Source organism: Lissotriton helveticus, chromosome 1_1 (assembly GCF_964261635.1).
Source record: "Lissotriton helveticus chromosome 1_1, aLisHel1.1, whole genome shotgun sequence".
NCBI lineage: Eukaryota > Metazoa > Chordata > Amphibia > Caudata > Salamandridae > Lissotriton > Lissotriton helveticus.
In genome coordinates, this window is record NC_136057.1 from 169,746,023 (window position 1) to 169,760,231 (window position 14,209).

At 45.0% G+C, this 14,209-nt stretch overlaps 1 protein-coding gene across 2 annotated transcripts in view; it reads left to right on the forward strand.

Annotated features, from left to right (window-relative positions):
- Positions 1-14,209, forward strand: part of KDM4A (lysine demethylase 4A) — a 458,146-nt gene that overhangs the window by 24,543 nt on the left and 419,394 nt on the right. For both annotated transcript variants that reach the window (XM_078660668.1, XM_078660737.1), the window contains exon 3: positions 6,067-6,242. In XM_078660668.1, the coding sequence (XP_078516794.1) occupies positions 6,067-6,242 (176 nt within the window). The remainder of the gene's footprint in view (positions 1-6,066; positions 6,243-14,209) is intronic.

Below are 14,209 nucleotides of genomic sequence, written 5' to 3' on the forward strand. Positions count from 1 at the left end.
AGCCAGACTCATACTAGACATTCCCTGCACAGACCACATTTCCGCTCACCTGAAAGACCTCCACTGGCTCCCCATCAACAAGAGGATAACGTTCCGTCTACTTACCCACGCACACAAAGCCCTATACGAACTTGGACCTGATTGCCTCAACACGCGCCTTTCCTTTTACACCCCCACCCGCCAGCTGCGTTCGTCCAACCAAGCCCTCGCCGCTGTGCCGCGCATCCACAAAGCCACCATGGGGGGAAGATCCTTCTCCTACTTAGCGGCCAAGACCTGGAACTCCCTTCCCACCCACCTACGCCTTACTCAAAACCACCTAGCCTTCAGAAAACAGCTTAAAACCTGGATATTCGATAAATAAACCTATCCCCTTCCTCAAGCGCCTTGAGACCCTCTGGGTATGTAGTGCGCTATATAAATTCCGACTTGACTTGACTTGACTTGACGTGTGTGTTTAAAAAACAAAAACAAATTCTCTCTTATCTACATTCACAGCATACGTAGGGGGGGTTGAGCAACACTGGGGTGTAGAGACACTAATACAATGGAAGGGCATGGAAGTTCAGTGGGGTTATCACACAAGAGCAAGGATCACGCAAGAGAGAGAGCAACAAGGGGACTGGGGAGGATATTTGGCAGGGCAAAAGCACTTGAGGGAGAAAGCCGGAAACCCATGGATGGGGTGCTTAACCAAAAAAAGAAAGTAGTTCCCTAAAATTAAGCGGTGGAAGGATACAAGTAAGCCAATCAAAAGGATGGCAAAGAGGCTATGCTCCTGAGGGTTGTGGGGCATCATTGGGAGGCTACAAGCGCAAGAAGAAAATGGCATGCCATTGAATAAGAAGCAAGCAAACAAGTGGGGCTTTAGTGGCATTTTATTTGCCAATAAACCCTATTGTCGGGTTGCTTTTGGCAGCCTGGAGTAAGCCATTTTTGGGGTGGAAAGAATTGACACAACAGGTTTCATGAAACCTATTCGTCAGAGCAAATATCCTCAAGTTGTTTTTTATTGGCAACCTATAAAAACCATGTAGTCATTGAGGTGTTCCTCCTGTATGTGGTTGTGAAATTGCCTCTCAAAGCATGTGGTTGTTGCATGTTGAAGGTTGGATATTAGTCTGGGTTAATATATGAACTCGCTCTTGTCCATCAGGTTCACAACAACAGTGCCTTGTAACAATGATATGACAGGGCTCGAAAAATCATAAAAACTTTACCAGACCCAGTAATTTGAATAATCTACTAGTTCTAACTGCAATACCGGTACTGAGCCTTCGGCTTGGTTTTCAACCGGAGGTACCGACGGACAGAGCGGGGCCTCATTCACCGAGCAGTTGCCGGGTGAGGTGAGGCTTACTCCCATTTAAAGCTGGGAAAGAAGATTGCACAGTACCTACCGGTCACTACGGTTTACACCAGGTTCTGGTAGGGTGGTTCATTACCACTGGTGCTTTTATTAGGTCTCGCCTAGACGAAAGCAAAGCGAAGCTTTGCTGTCTATGGCGAGACAACTTATGTAGTTACTTTTGGGGGAATGTGGACAGCAGAGTTCCACGCGCTTTTCCTGGCCGAGATTTAACCTCGGGAGCGCGCACGTCGCCGTGCCTCACATTCCCATTCGCAAACAAAGCCTCACTCACGCATGCGCACATACACAGCCATACACACACGCACCCCCCCTTAAACAGACACACGCGCACACAGACAGACAGACGCACGCACACACACACTCAAACAGACACACACCCCTCCTCTCCCTCAACACACTCACCTGTTCTGGCGGTGCTCGGCGGCGGTTCTGCCTCTCGGGCGGCGGTAGCGCTTTGCGGGGCTCTCTCACCACATGAGAGCCCCGCCTTCCCCATGCGCCCGGCCGCTCTTCACCCGGTCCCCCATCTCGGGACCGGGACTCAATCAGGAGCCTTCGTGGCTCCTCGGGCAGCAGTTTCTCTCTCCCTCTCTTGTCGCGATGGGGCGGGACTTCCGGTTGGGGCCGCGATGGGATTGGCCGGCTGCCCAACCGCTTCCGGGTCGTCGCAGGCAGCGCGGCGGCCCGGCGGGGAATTGTTTGATAAGAGTAACCGGTGTTGTAGGGCAGCTTCCACTTAACAAAGTTTTATAAGGTGTTAAGTGTCCTTTAAAAGACTGTTTCACAAAAGTAAAAGATGGGAAACTAATTTCAACTGCATTAGTCACTCAGATAGAGTATGCACCAGCCTGCGCTTATTCTTAAATGTAAAAAGCATGTACGCATGGTGCCGCTAGGATCCCGCCCACTTCGAGCACTGGTTTTGTGGTCCTATGTGTTCGGAAGTGAATCGGTATTACTGGAAAGTCGCGACTATGGTTTTCCCCACGACCTGTCTCTCGCCTGTGGACGTGATCAGCGAGGTTTATGGACATTGCCCCCGAGTGGTGGAAGGCGGACATTGACCCCCTGGCTTGCCATACCACCGGCTTTACTCAGTAACCTCAGGTACCAGGCGTTGGCAGCTAGAATAAGAACCTTGAACGTTGCTCGCGCCCTTCCCCTGTTTGACGTCATTTCTAAGCGCAGGCGCACTGTAAACTAGGGCGGATACAGAATTACGAGCACAGTCTGACAGCTTTCTGTTGTCACTGTCGAGGCTGCACCGTCCGGCCGAGTTTGCCGTGGCCATGCTGAGACCGGTACGAGAGACCCTCAGTCCGGGGGCCGCCCGCCTGGGGGTGCTCCTGAGGCATCTCTCCCCAGTGCCGACCGACATTGTATCCTTTAGCTGCATGTAGGCGTGTGTGATGCCAGCGTGCACGGGGGTAAGGTGGTGCCTACAACCAGGAGTAGAGAAACGCGGCCAAGGGGCAGTGTTTTCTGGTGTTTCTGCTCCAAGTGGTTAACCGACGATTCACCTTGTTCCTTCTTCCAAGTGTGTGGGGTCATCTTTACAGGCATGACGGCGATTGGCTTCTTGTCCATACAGCAGAACGATACCGTATAACCACTTTACCCAGAGAGCGCTGGGGGCGGAAAAAAACTTAGGCGCCCCTATCCCATTCATTATCTATAACTTCTGTGTTGAAAACAAGCATTTGCAATGCAATAGGTCTCGCATTTACGACAGTTTCAGTTATTGGCATTGTAAATGGCAATGACTTTTATTTAGTTTTTTTTTTTTAAATAAATAAAAGGTATGGTCATTTACAATGCCAATAGCTTAAACTCGCATAAATGCGAGACCTATTGCATTGCAAATGCTTGTTTCCTTAGTAGTATTTCTGAGATTGTTGCATAATTTGTATATTTCTGCAGTAGCATATCACTCTTTGTAGGTCCTGACGAAAGCCGGTCACTGCTACCTTTACGGCTGAAACATGTTGACCTCCCACCTATTGCCAAATGATGGTTATCTTTTCACACTATCTGGTTGTTTTAATCTTGACATCTGGACAGTCTTAAATAAACATATTTTCTGTCCTTTTAGTCATTTTTAGTTATCACATTCACTTCGCACTGCACATCATCAGCACCACTGTTTTTGAGAGCACCTCTGGCCGGGCCAATTAATGGATAGAAATCTAGTGTCATATAGGTATTCCACTTGAGGTCTGGCTACACAGATTTCATTCCGTCATTTCCCAGATGACGATGCTCCGCCAAAGGTGGTGGGCTGATGGGATTTGTTTCTGAGCCTGGTGCTACTCAAATTGTGAGTGTTGCTGTTCTTGTCCTCTTGTGCACTAGTACTAAGTTTGTTAAATTGACCGGTAATCCCCTGTTCTGTTTGTTCTGTACTTGATTTGGGGTGTGGAGATTATATGGTCGGTAAAAATTATCCCCTAAACCCTCTTTTATAAAATTGTGTTTTTCTTTTTTTTATATTTAATGCTCATCCACTTTGCGAGCAAGCAGAACACCTGTTGTCAGCTCTCCAGAATGGGCAAGTATGCCCCACAAATAGCGCGTCCTGATTAAACCTCGCTCTCCGTAGTGAGTGGGCAAGTGAATTTTTCGAGCCATATATGATGACATGACATGGCAATAGTAAATACCTAATGCATTTACTTACCAATAGCAATACCTCATTAAGAAAAGTGTTGCAACCTAAAACCCAGGGTTCGACTATCGGGCCGAGCATCCTAGAACACTGACTGTGAGTAAACTTTAGCTTATGATTCAACCTTGAAGAACAAAGCTACCCCTTTCTTCCGACCAGGCGCGAGTCCATTGCATGGGCAGTGCTACAGCAGTCCATTTATATCTCCAATCTTATTTGCCCTTCTTCTATATTAGTGCTTCGAAAGGATTCCCGAGAGAACGCTACATCTTGATCTCAAAATATTAGGGCCCAATAAGTAAACAGAAGTTCAATTTTTATTGATAACCCTGAAGATTACCCCACCCTTGCCCATACACGAAAGATGAGGAAAGGACCCTATTTAAGGTGTACTCATGGACTGTTACACAGGAGAGCCTCTTCACTGCAGCAGAGAGTGAAATTGTCTCTACGTCTCCACCAATCGGTTCATAGACTTGAATTGAGGGGGTGGGAGGGTCAAATTCCCATTCCCACTCTGGTTTGGTGTTATCTTGGGCACTTTCTTTCAGGTGAACATAGTTCTGCTTTCAAACAGCACTGTATACCCTTCCATTAACTCCAGCGGACTCGCAAATTATCCATAAATTATTTTCATAGTAATATTTCTCTTTTTGCACAAATAAGACAGTAGGAGTGGGGATTGTAGTTTCTACCCATTTTCAGTTTGAGCTGTAAGACGAACTGTCAAGGGAGCAGATGGATTGTGCTGGATGGCAGTCATGGCGACATGTCCTTCACATCACCTCTGAGAATGGGAGGGAGGGGGAACCTCAAATAAGTAATAAAAGCTTAGAAAGAAAAATGCAGCAGAGATTTATGTTATGTTACTTTGTTTGGCACACAGCTTACCCAGGAGGGTAACTTAGCGCAGAAGCAGTATAGTCCCAGCCAGGGTCGGGCTGGGTAAAGAGCTAGGTCTTTAGTTTCTTGCGGAGTTAAAGAACTGAGGAGGCGCCTCCGATGTGCAGGGGCAGGTCGTTCCAGACTCGAAGAGCGAGAAAGCACTACTGCAGCATCTGTTTCTGCGTATGTAGGGTGTTTGCTTGAGTTGGAGTCATCTGAGTGGAGGTGTCTGGTAGGTTTGTGGAAGTTTATAGGGTGTCTAGTAATGTCTTGTGGGAATAAGAAGTGGCACTGGGCTGATTGACGCTAGGTGAGCCAGGCATCCAGAGACCGTGATAGTGAAGGATGGGTTTTCTCCCTGTTTGATTTTGGGTTATCTCCCTGTTTTCTAAACCATAAGAAAACATTTTGTTCTGCGTACATTGTGTGGAATTACAGGGTTGAGGAAAGTTAGCGATGTGCTTGTAGATGGTTTGGTAATTGGGCTAATTCGTTTTTATAGTAATTGTGTGGGATAAAAACCAACTAAATTAACATATTGATGCTCCTCACCTATCCCCTCTAAAGTCAAAGAATTTCCAAGGTTGCCGATATTATTCACAGGGCAGGTGTCCTGTTCGAGGGGATCACGTGTACCGAATAAAATCGATGACTCTGTGAGGGACGAATTCTCCTCCCGCCACTCCAGAAAGACACCAGATGATTGCAAGCAGCAGTCGCAGGTGCTAGTTTCATGGGTGGCATTGAGAGCTCATGTGCCGTATAGAAGTGAGGTGTGTGCTGGGGAAATTACACTGTTATCCTCCTCTCCATACTTTACCTCTAACCTTATTTCCATCAGTGAATCTTGATTTGCACGGGTGGAAGCTGAAATCTGTCCTATTGTTTGTGGTGTTTTTCTAAACTGTTTGGAGCAGGCGTTTTGTCTTAGATTTTTCAGTGTTGAATGGTGGTGTCCCCCCAAGGAAGCTCACAAAGACCTATGTGTTTCACTCTGACTTCCCTTCATATTCCTGTGCTTTTAAGCAAAACCTGTGAAGTACACTTTGTATAACATATCTGGTAGTGCTGTTTCCAGCTGTTACCAGGTCAGACACAACACCACTTGCATTTTCTAACTAACCTGGAATTTGTTGAAATTTAGGTGGTTCCTCCCAAAGAGTGGAAGCCTCGACTCTCGTATGATGACATTGATGACCTGGTGATTCCGGCACCCATCCAGCAGTTGGTTACTGGCCAGTCTGGCCTTTTCACACAGTACAACATACAGAAGAAGCCCATGAGCTTACGGGAGTTCCGACGCATCGCCAACAGTGACAAGTAAGAGCTACGAAAGAGGGGTGTTCCTCTAACTCTTCTATTTTAGTAGGTCTGGATTAAAAAAAGATTGACATAGATAGTGTTGCTAGGTGGGAGGAAAGTGACCTTTGTACATCTTTCAGCAAAGCAATACACAAAGGGATATGCTGCCAGAATCCAGCAAGATGGTAAATTAATATATGTCCTACTGCAATCCAGTGAATTGGTGAATAGAATTTTAGCAGCTGGAGGAAGGGGTTCTGTGCAGGTGGCAACAAGGGATTACAGCAATCTGTATTCACTTGTAAGAAGGCCTTTGTGTACCAATTTTTTTTTTACGTTTAGCTTTCATATAATGCTGTACATCATTTGAATGTGTTCATTTCTCTATATCCGTGACCAATAAGAGTCACTTAGACGTCGATGAAGCAGCATATGAGGTTAGGCATGGGAGCGTAAGTGAGCTTATGGGATGAATCAAGGGGTGTGGAATTTAATAAAATATCTACTTGTCCATGGGGCAGGTTGTCCTGTAACAAAATCCACTTGCACCTTTGGTGCCATGTAGTGCAGCGACATAGATTGGTAACAATCTCATTATATAAGAGCTATGATATAACCTCTCTGGTAATGCCAGGGCTCATACCATGGTAGTGTTTGAAATACTTACAATCCCTTTATGTTGCCATGTTTCCGCAGATCTACATACTGGGGCTGAAGGTAGTGGTAAGCAATAGTTCCAGGTTTAGAATGCCCTTTTGAGTCTGTGCAAACCTACTAACTTGCATGGTTTAGGGGTTTTCAACAAAAAGTAAAACATAAACTTGCAAACACTCAGATTTTTGCATGAGCAAATCTACACATGCATATTTGCTCATGTATTTTAAGAGTACTATTTCTTCGCGTACTTCTGTAAATTCTTGGGAATTCACGAAAGCTGTATAGCTGTACCTAATGCAAGGACAGATACCATTGGTTCACTTTTGTGACTTTCTTTAATAGTTGTGCCCTTAATTTGGTCTGGCGTTGACCGTGACCTTTTGTGTTTATTAAACTTCTCTCTCTCTCTCTCTCTCTCTCTCTCTCTTGCTCTCTCGCTCAAGGGTTTACAAAAACCATGCCAAAACTAGTCACACATTGGCAAAACTAAAAAGCTGACAACCAATTACAGCACTATCGGCTTTTCCAATGCTTAATTATGTTTGTTTTCCATAATCTTATTGAAACTGGGTATACTGATTTTCCATTATGAATATTTTTGTGCCTCAACACATATTACTAAATGATGCCGCAAAGAAATGGTACCTGAAATTTGACAGTACTTTAGCAAAATGTTCTTTTCCTGCTTACATTTTTTAATGAACATTTTATTTTGAAAGCAAAGAACCATCAATCTTGCTTTCAAGCTTCTTCAAATATTTGCAGCAAATTAGAGATCATTCTGGGAGCATTATACATTGCCTCATACTGTTAAACTTTGAAAGCGTGTGCACACATTTTTATACTGAAACCACTGTCAGTAGTTTAGTCAGAGCTTACATTTACTTAGTGCTCACCCTAATAATAAAGGCTTTCAATTAATGAACCATAAAAACAAGTTTGAACAGAATTAACATATGGGCAATATCATTACCTTAAATGTAGACAGTGCCCTTCCCTGATCCATAATGTGGTACTGCAAATTAGCAGCCAAAGGGTTTGTGCTGCAGGGGGTTGGGGCCCACTTGTCCCAAGGACCAAATACACATGATAACTTGTTGCCCTACCGCAGTGGTGGAGGTGGTTTAGGTTTATAACTGAAAGGATGCGATTTTGAGTACTTGTGGAATGTATTCAGGTCAGATGTGAATCTGATGGGGTGTTGGGTTAAGTTCCAGAAGCAGAGGCACATATCATGCAGGTGCACGGCCTAGATCTGCTCACTTTGTATTTGTGTACTTCATCATATTTGCAAGAACATGCTTGACTGCGGTGTACATAGTACTTGCCTGCTAAGTGGCCATATGTCATGACTGGCACAATCGGCCAGTCCTGACGTTTTAGCTTGTAGCATTGCTGGGACTTTTAGTTTCACTTTTCCCTTTGTGAGCATGGGCTCAAAAATCTGAGCATGTGAAGTACTGTTGGCTAAAATGTGAAGGGGTTCGTGTCTCACATGACATGGGGTCTCTTGGCAGCCATGGTATTATGGTCTGTTTGTTCTCTGACTATACAGGCTGCTGTGTGTTGCAAGCGTTTGAAGGTGATGCATATATGTATTGGAACTAGATAGGAGAACCAGCTGAGGGTTGAGAATAAGATGCCAGACCAGACAGGCAATTGGGCTTTCCCAGCTTCAGAGCCTGTGCAGGGTCCTGCATTATGCTACATAAGGCGGGATCACTGTGAAAAGGGCGAACATTCTATGACTCTGGTCCAGCACTGGTGGTATCTGAAGAAGGGATCGCTGTGAAAAAGGCGAGCAGTCCGTTACTCTGGTCCAGCACTGGTGGTATCTGCTGTGGGGTTAAGAAGGGATCGCTGTGAAAAAGGCGAGCAGTCCGTTACTCTGGTCCAGCACTGGTGTTATCTGCTGTGGGGTTAAGAAGGGATCGCTGTGAAAAAGGCGAGCAGTCCGTTACTCTGGTCCAGCACTGGTGGTATCTGCTGTGGGGTTAAGAAGGGATCGCTGTGAAAAAGGCGAGCAGTCCGTTACTCTGGTCCAGCACTGGTGGTATCTGCTGTGGGGTTAAGAAGGGATCGCTGTGAAAAAGGCGAGCAGTCCGTTACTCTGGTCCAGCACTGGTGGTATCTGCTGTGGGGTTAAGAAGGGATCGCTGTGAAAAAGGCGAGCAGTCCGTTACTCTGGTCCAGCACTGGTGGTATCTGCTGTGGGGTTAAGAAGGGATCGCTGTGAAAAAGGCGAGCAGTCCGTTACTCTGGTCCAGCACTGGTGGTATCTGCTGTGGGGTTAAGAAGGGATCGCTGTGAAAAAGGCGAGCAGTCCGTTACTCTGGTCCAGCACTGGTGGTATCTGCTGTGGGGTTAAGAAGGGATCGCTGTGAAAAAGGCGAGCAGTCCGTTACTCTGGTCCAGCACTGGTGGTATCTGCTGTGGGGTTAAGAAGGGATCGCTGTGAAAAAGGCGAGCAGCCCGTTACTCTGGTCCAGCACTGGTGGTATCTGCTGTGGGGTTAAGAAGGGATCGCTGTGAAAAAGGCGAGCAGTCCGTTACTCTGGTCCAGCACTGGTGGTATCTGCTGTGGGGTTAAGAAGGGATCGCTGTGAAAAAGGCGAGCAGTCCGTTACTCTGGTCCAGCACTGGTGGTATCTGCTGTGGGGTTAAGAAGGGATCGCTGTGAAAAAGGCGAGCAGTCCGTTACTCTGGTCCAGCACTGGTGGTATCTGCTGTGGGGTGAAGAAGGGATCGCTGTGAAAAAGGCGAGCAGTCCGTTACTCTGGTCCAGCACTGGTGGTATCTGCTGTGGGGTTAAGAAGGGATCGCTGTGAAAAAGGCGAGCAGTCCGTTACTCTGGTCCAGCACTGGTGGTATCTGCTGTGGGGTTAAGAAGGGATCGCTGTGAAAAAGGCGAGCAGTCCGTTACTCTGGTCCAGCACTGGTGGTATCTGCTGTGGGGTTAAGAAGGATCGCTGTGAAAAAGGCGAGCAGTCCGTTACTCTGGTCCAGCACTGGTGGTATCTGCTGTGGGGTTAAGAAGGGATCGCTGTGAAAAAGGCGAGCAGTCCGTTACTCTGGTCCAGCACTGGTGGTATCTGCTGTGGGGTTAAGAAGGGATCGCTGTGAAAAAGGCGAGCAGTCCGTTTCTCTGGTCTAGCACCGGTGGTATCTGCTTTGGGGTTATGAAGGGATCGCTGCGAAAAGGGCGAGCATTCGGTCATTCCGGTCCACCATAGTAAGTATCTGCTTTGGGGTTAAGAAGGGATCGCTGTGAAAAAGGCGAGCAGTCCGTTACTCTGGTCTAGCACAGGTAGTATCTATTGCAGACTTAAAACAATACATAGTGTTAAAATCCAATGCATGAGGTGATGTAGCTAGTACTTTGTTTTCCTGGCTTTTTCGTAAGCCTAATTACTTTTTCTGTTTACTGTCTATTGTGGTGGCATAAAACCGATTTTATTCCCTTATCTGTTACTTGGAAAAACTAATAAATACGCATGTTGTGCTGCGAATATTGTTTAAAACAAATTCTGTGTATGTTGATGTCCCTTCCTGAAATACCTTTTTACATTTAGAGATCTATAATTAAAATATTACTGTGAGACCTCATTTTCTGTTTATTCTAGTATTGCATCTGATGAAATCATATTTTGGTACTAAAAACCCTTTGCCTGTGAAAATCCTATTTTAATTCTCCTAAACAAAAAACAAAGCAGTCAGTGTTGCTAATGCACACTGCATCTTTAAGGCTTCAGTGTGTAGGAATGCAGAGCGTTGGCAGTCAGTGCAGCTCATTGTGACTGCATGACCAGAGGGTCCGTCTAAGCTGATAGTCTTTCTGTGCTTCTGGTTTAAATGTTGATGATACTCCTGTTCCAAAAGTAAGATTCCAAGGATGGCATTTTCTTTCATATTCTTAAGAGTTCAAATAGCATAGCTGTCCCTTTACCTAACCTCTTCCAGCTATGGCTGTTTGGTCTCATAATGGGATTGTGTGTGGAGTTTTTTTCTTTCCACATGTTTACTCTTGGGAGTGGAAAGTACCCTCACCCAACATATAGAACAACTTTCAGGATGGAGCTTTGAGAACGAGTATGTACAGGCTGCCTTGTCTATTGGGGACAAAACCAACCTGCATGATGGAAAGATGCAACCTTGTGCAGCACATTCACGGGTCCAAATAGACAATGCCATTTGCCCTGTACCAATAAACAATAAACACACATGCGCACACACACACACACACATCCCAGCAACCTTCCGCTCACATTCACAAACACACCATCATCCCTCCGCCTAAGCCCTTTTTTTGCAAAAAACCCACACACAGGGCAGGCAACGTACCACAATTTCCGAAACTGGAACATCCTTCAACGTGAGCGAGCCTGGAGGCATTCTACAAAAGAGTGCAGGTAAAAAAGGCCTGTGTTCTTGAACTCTTAATGCCGCGTAGCCTCTGCCATTACCCACATAGCATGGTTTGGGGAGCAGTAGCCGCTCTCGCTCACTAAAGTTATTTTCGGTTCCCCCTGACACCGATCATCTTCCAAGATGGGGAACTTGTCTGATTGCTGAGTTCACTGGAAGAAAAACACTATGCTCAATTGACAAACAAACTGGGCACACCAGCCCTCCCTATTCCAAGCCATGCATAATACTTTCTTTGCACAGTATGCCAGACTGGATCAAAGAAGGCATCATAGCCCAGTTGTGTAAATCGGTGACGTCTGGCAAGTCACCCTGGCACCAAGACAAAGATGGCATTTTTGATGGCTGAAGGCCTCTACTAGTTAAAGGGTATTTCCCTTGACCAAACTGTACCTGTGCCACATTTGAGTGGATACGCCCACCCCAGCAAATCTTCACTACAATTGGACATCATTGATCTTCAGCCCCTTCATTTTTGGTCCTCGCTGGATCCTGTTAAACCACGCCAGAAGTCTCTTGGCAACCTAAAGTTTTATTTGTACGTGTTGAGACCTTTCTTGTGTGGGTGGTGGAATCTTGGGTGCTAGGATTGTACCATTTTTCTTTACTGTGCAACTAGAGACCACTCACACAGAGGAACAGTTTGATTATATCAAAGTTCCCTTGTGCTATTGTTTTCATGTGGTGAAGGGTTTCCATCTTAATGAGGGCATGATCTGAGAAGGCATTCAATATATGCTCATATTTACTGACTTCCAGATTATAGGTGGTTAGAAAAAAGTCTAGCCTTGATGATGAATCGTATTTCGCCGAATAACAAGAGTACTCACATTTTATCGAATTATTGAGCCACCAGTTATCTAGAATATCTAAATCTGTCTTACAGCTCAACAGAGTGATGGCTACTTATGGTTTATTTTGCCTTCGGTCTTATTTTGTTGAATCAACCACAGGGTTTTGCAAAAAATTAAACACCCCCCCCCCCCCCCCCCCCCCCCCCCCCAATATGATCTGACGGTGTATACCTGCCAGTGCTTGTTTTAACTGTAAAATGGGGAGCGGGTCATCCACGACTGGTGCATAGATTGTAATAAGTATCAGGCTTGTGTGGTTTATTATCCCATGCAAGAATGTCCATCTACCATTCGTATCTGAATGTGATGCTTGAACATGAAATTGGACATGCTTGCCTATATAGATGCTCACGCCTCTCTGAGCTGTCCCTGACACAGATGAACAATAGAAACCCGCCCAATTTTTAAACATTTTACTAGCATCTGCTAAAGCTCGAAAGTGTGTCTCTTGTATAAAGATCAAATCTGAGTGGTGACCTTTTAGCTAGCTCTCTATTGAACAACTTTTAGGCCTATTGTTCAAACCGTTAACATTCCGAGACAGAATCAACAGTTTATTCCTATTCATGATATATTTAAAAACGGGAAAACATAGCCTGTTTTATCCACAGGCCCCAAGACATCCCGTCTCAAGTGCAATTTGTGCTATCCGTGCAAAATGTATTTCTAAAGTGCGACTTGCGCAAAATGTGCAAAATGCATAGATGAGTGACCGCTTAGATTATTGAATCTTTTCTCCCAGTAAGGCAGTACCGACTAGATTATATTATACTCTAAAACACATGCCATTTAAGTTGTGCATACTGCGCAAATATACCAAGTCTACTATGACAATTGTGCAAATCGTACAATGAAGTGCAAATCACGCTTAGATTGTTGAATCTTTTCTCCCAATAAAACAGTAGGGACTAGATTATCTTCTAAAACACAGGCCACTTAAGTTGTGCAAACTGCTCAAATGTACTACATCTACTATGACAATTGTGCAAATCATACAATAAAGTGCAAATCACGCATTTAGACCAGTATACTACAGTATAGTTTGTATCAATTGTGCAAAAGACTTATTTAAAGTGCAAAACAGGCAGCCATTAGACCAATCGGACCAAAATACTACAGTACAAATTATATCAATTATGTGAGACAAACACTAAAGTGCAGTATTCAATGTGCAATATGTCAATTATATAAGACAGCATCTTTCCATAGTAACATTACGTATCCTCTTCTTTGACTTATTCAAAAAAAGAAAAAAAATGTTTTGTCTATGAACTCTTCTTTTTCTGACTGCTTCACCCCCACCACAACCCCTCTAGCAACTGCTAGCAGGTCAGTCGCTGTATGTTGGCCTGTGGCGGCACGGATAGAGACTAACACACGTGTTATCACTTATACATGTGTCTGGGGGACCCCTTATGTCTGTTGTGCCTCAGCTCATCGCCTCTTTTTGAATATGCCCTTCAGTGTTCAGCAAACCCTGGGGCTGTCAGCATTAACACTGTGGTGACAGATTCACCCAAAACAGCTTCAAACACCTGCCCTGGCGCTACTTATGTGACTGCACAGTGGTGACAGTGAAGGCTGCATCGCCATAAAGTCTTGTGTGTTTACTGCGCTTTAAAGGCTGAAAGTAACGGTTTGCTTGGACTGCGGACTTAGGGGCCAACGTCAGTCAGCCATCTTAATTGTTCAGAAATTCCAAACTCCATTTTGTGTGATATATGATAGAGGAATAGGATAACATAATAATAATAATAATACATGTCGTTGTTCCTACTGATTGTAAAATATCAGCAGATACCCTTGGATAGAAATCCCAAGTACCTTGCGTGTATTCATGACCATCATGGGATCATGGGGAGTAGGTGAGGCGACATGATCTGCAAAGAAGGCTCTGTAGCAAACCAGCATTAATGAGTCCATAACATGCTCTTCAGGGTTGTAGAAAATACTGTTTATGTTGAAATGCTTTTACCCTTGATGATGTTTTGACTAGAAGGCAATCTTGGATTTGCGTTCTTGCTGCTGGTCGTATGTTCCCAGCTGGTC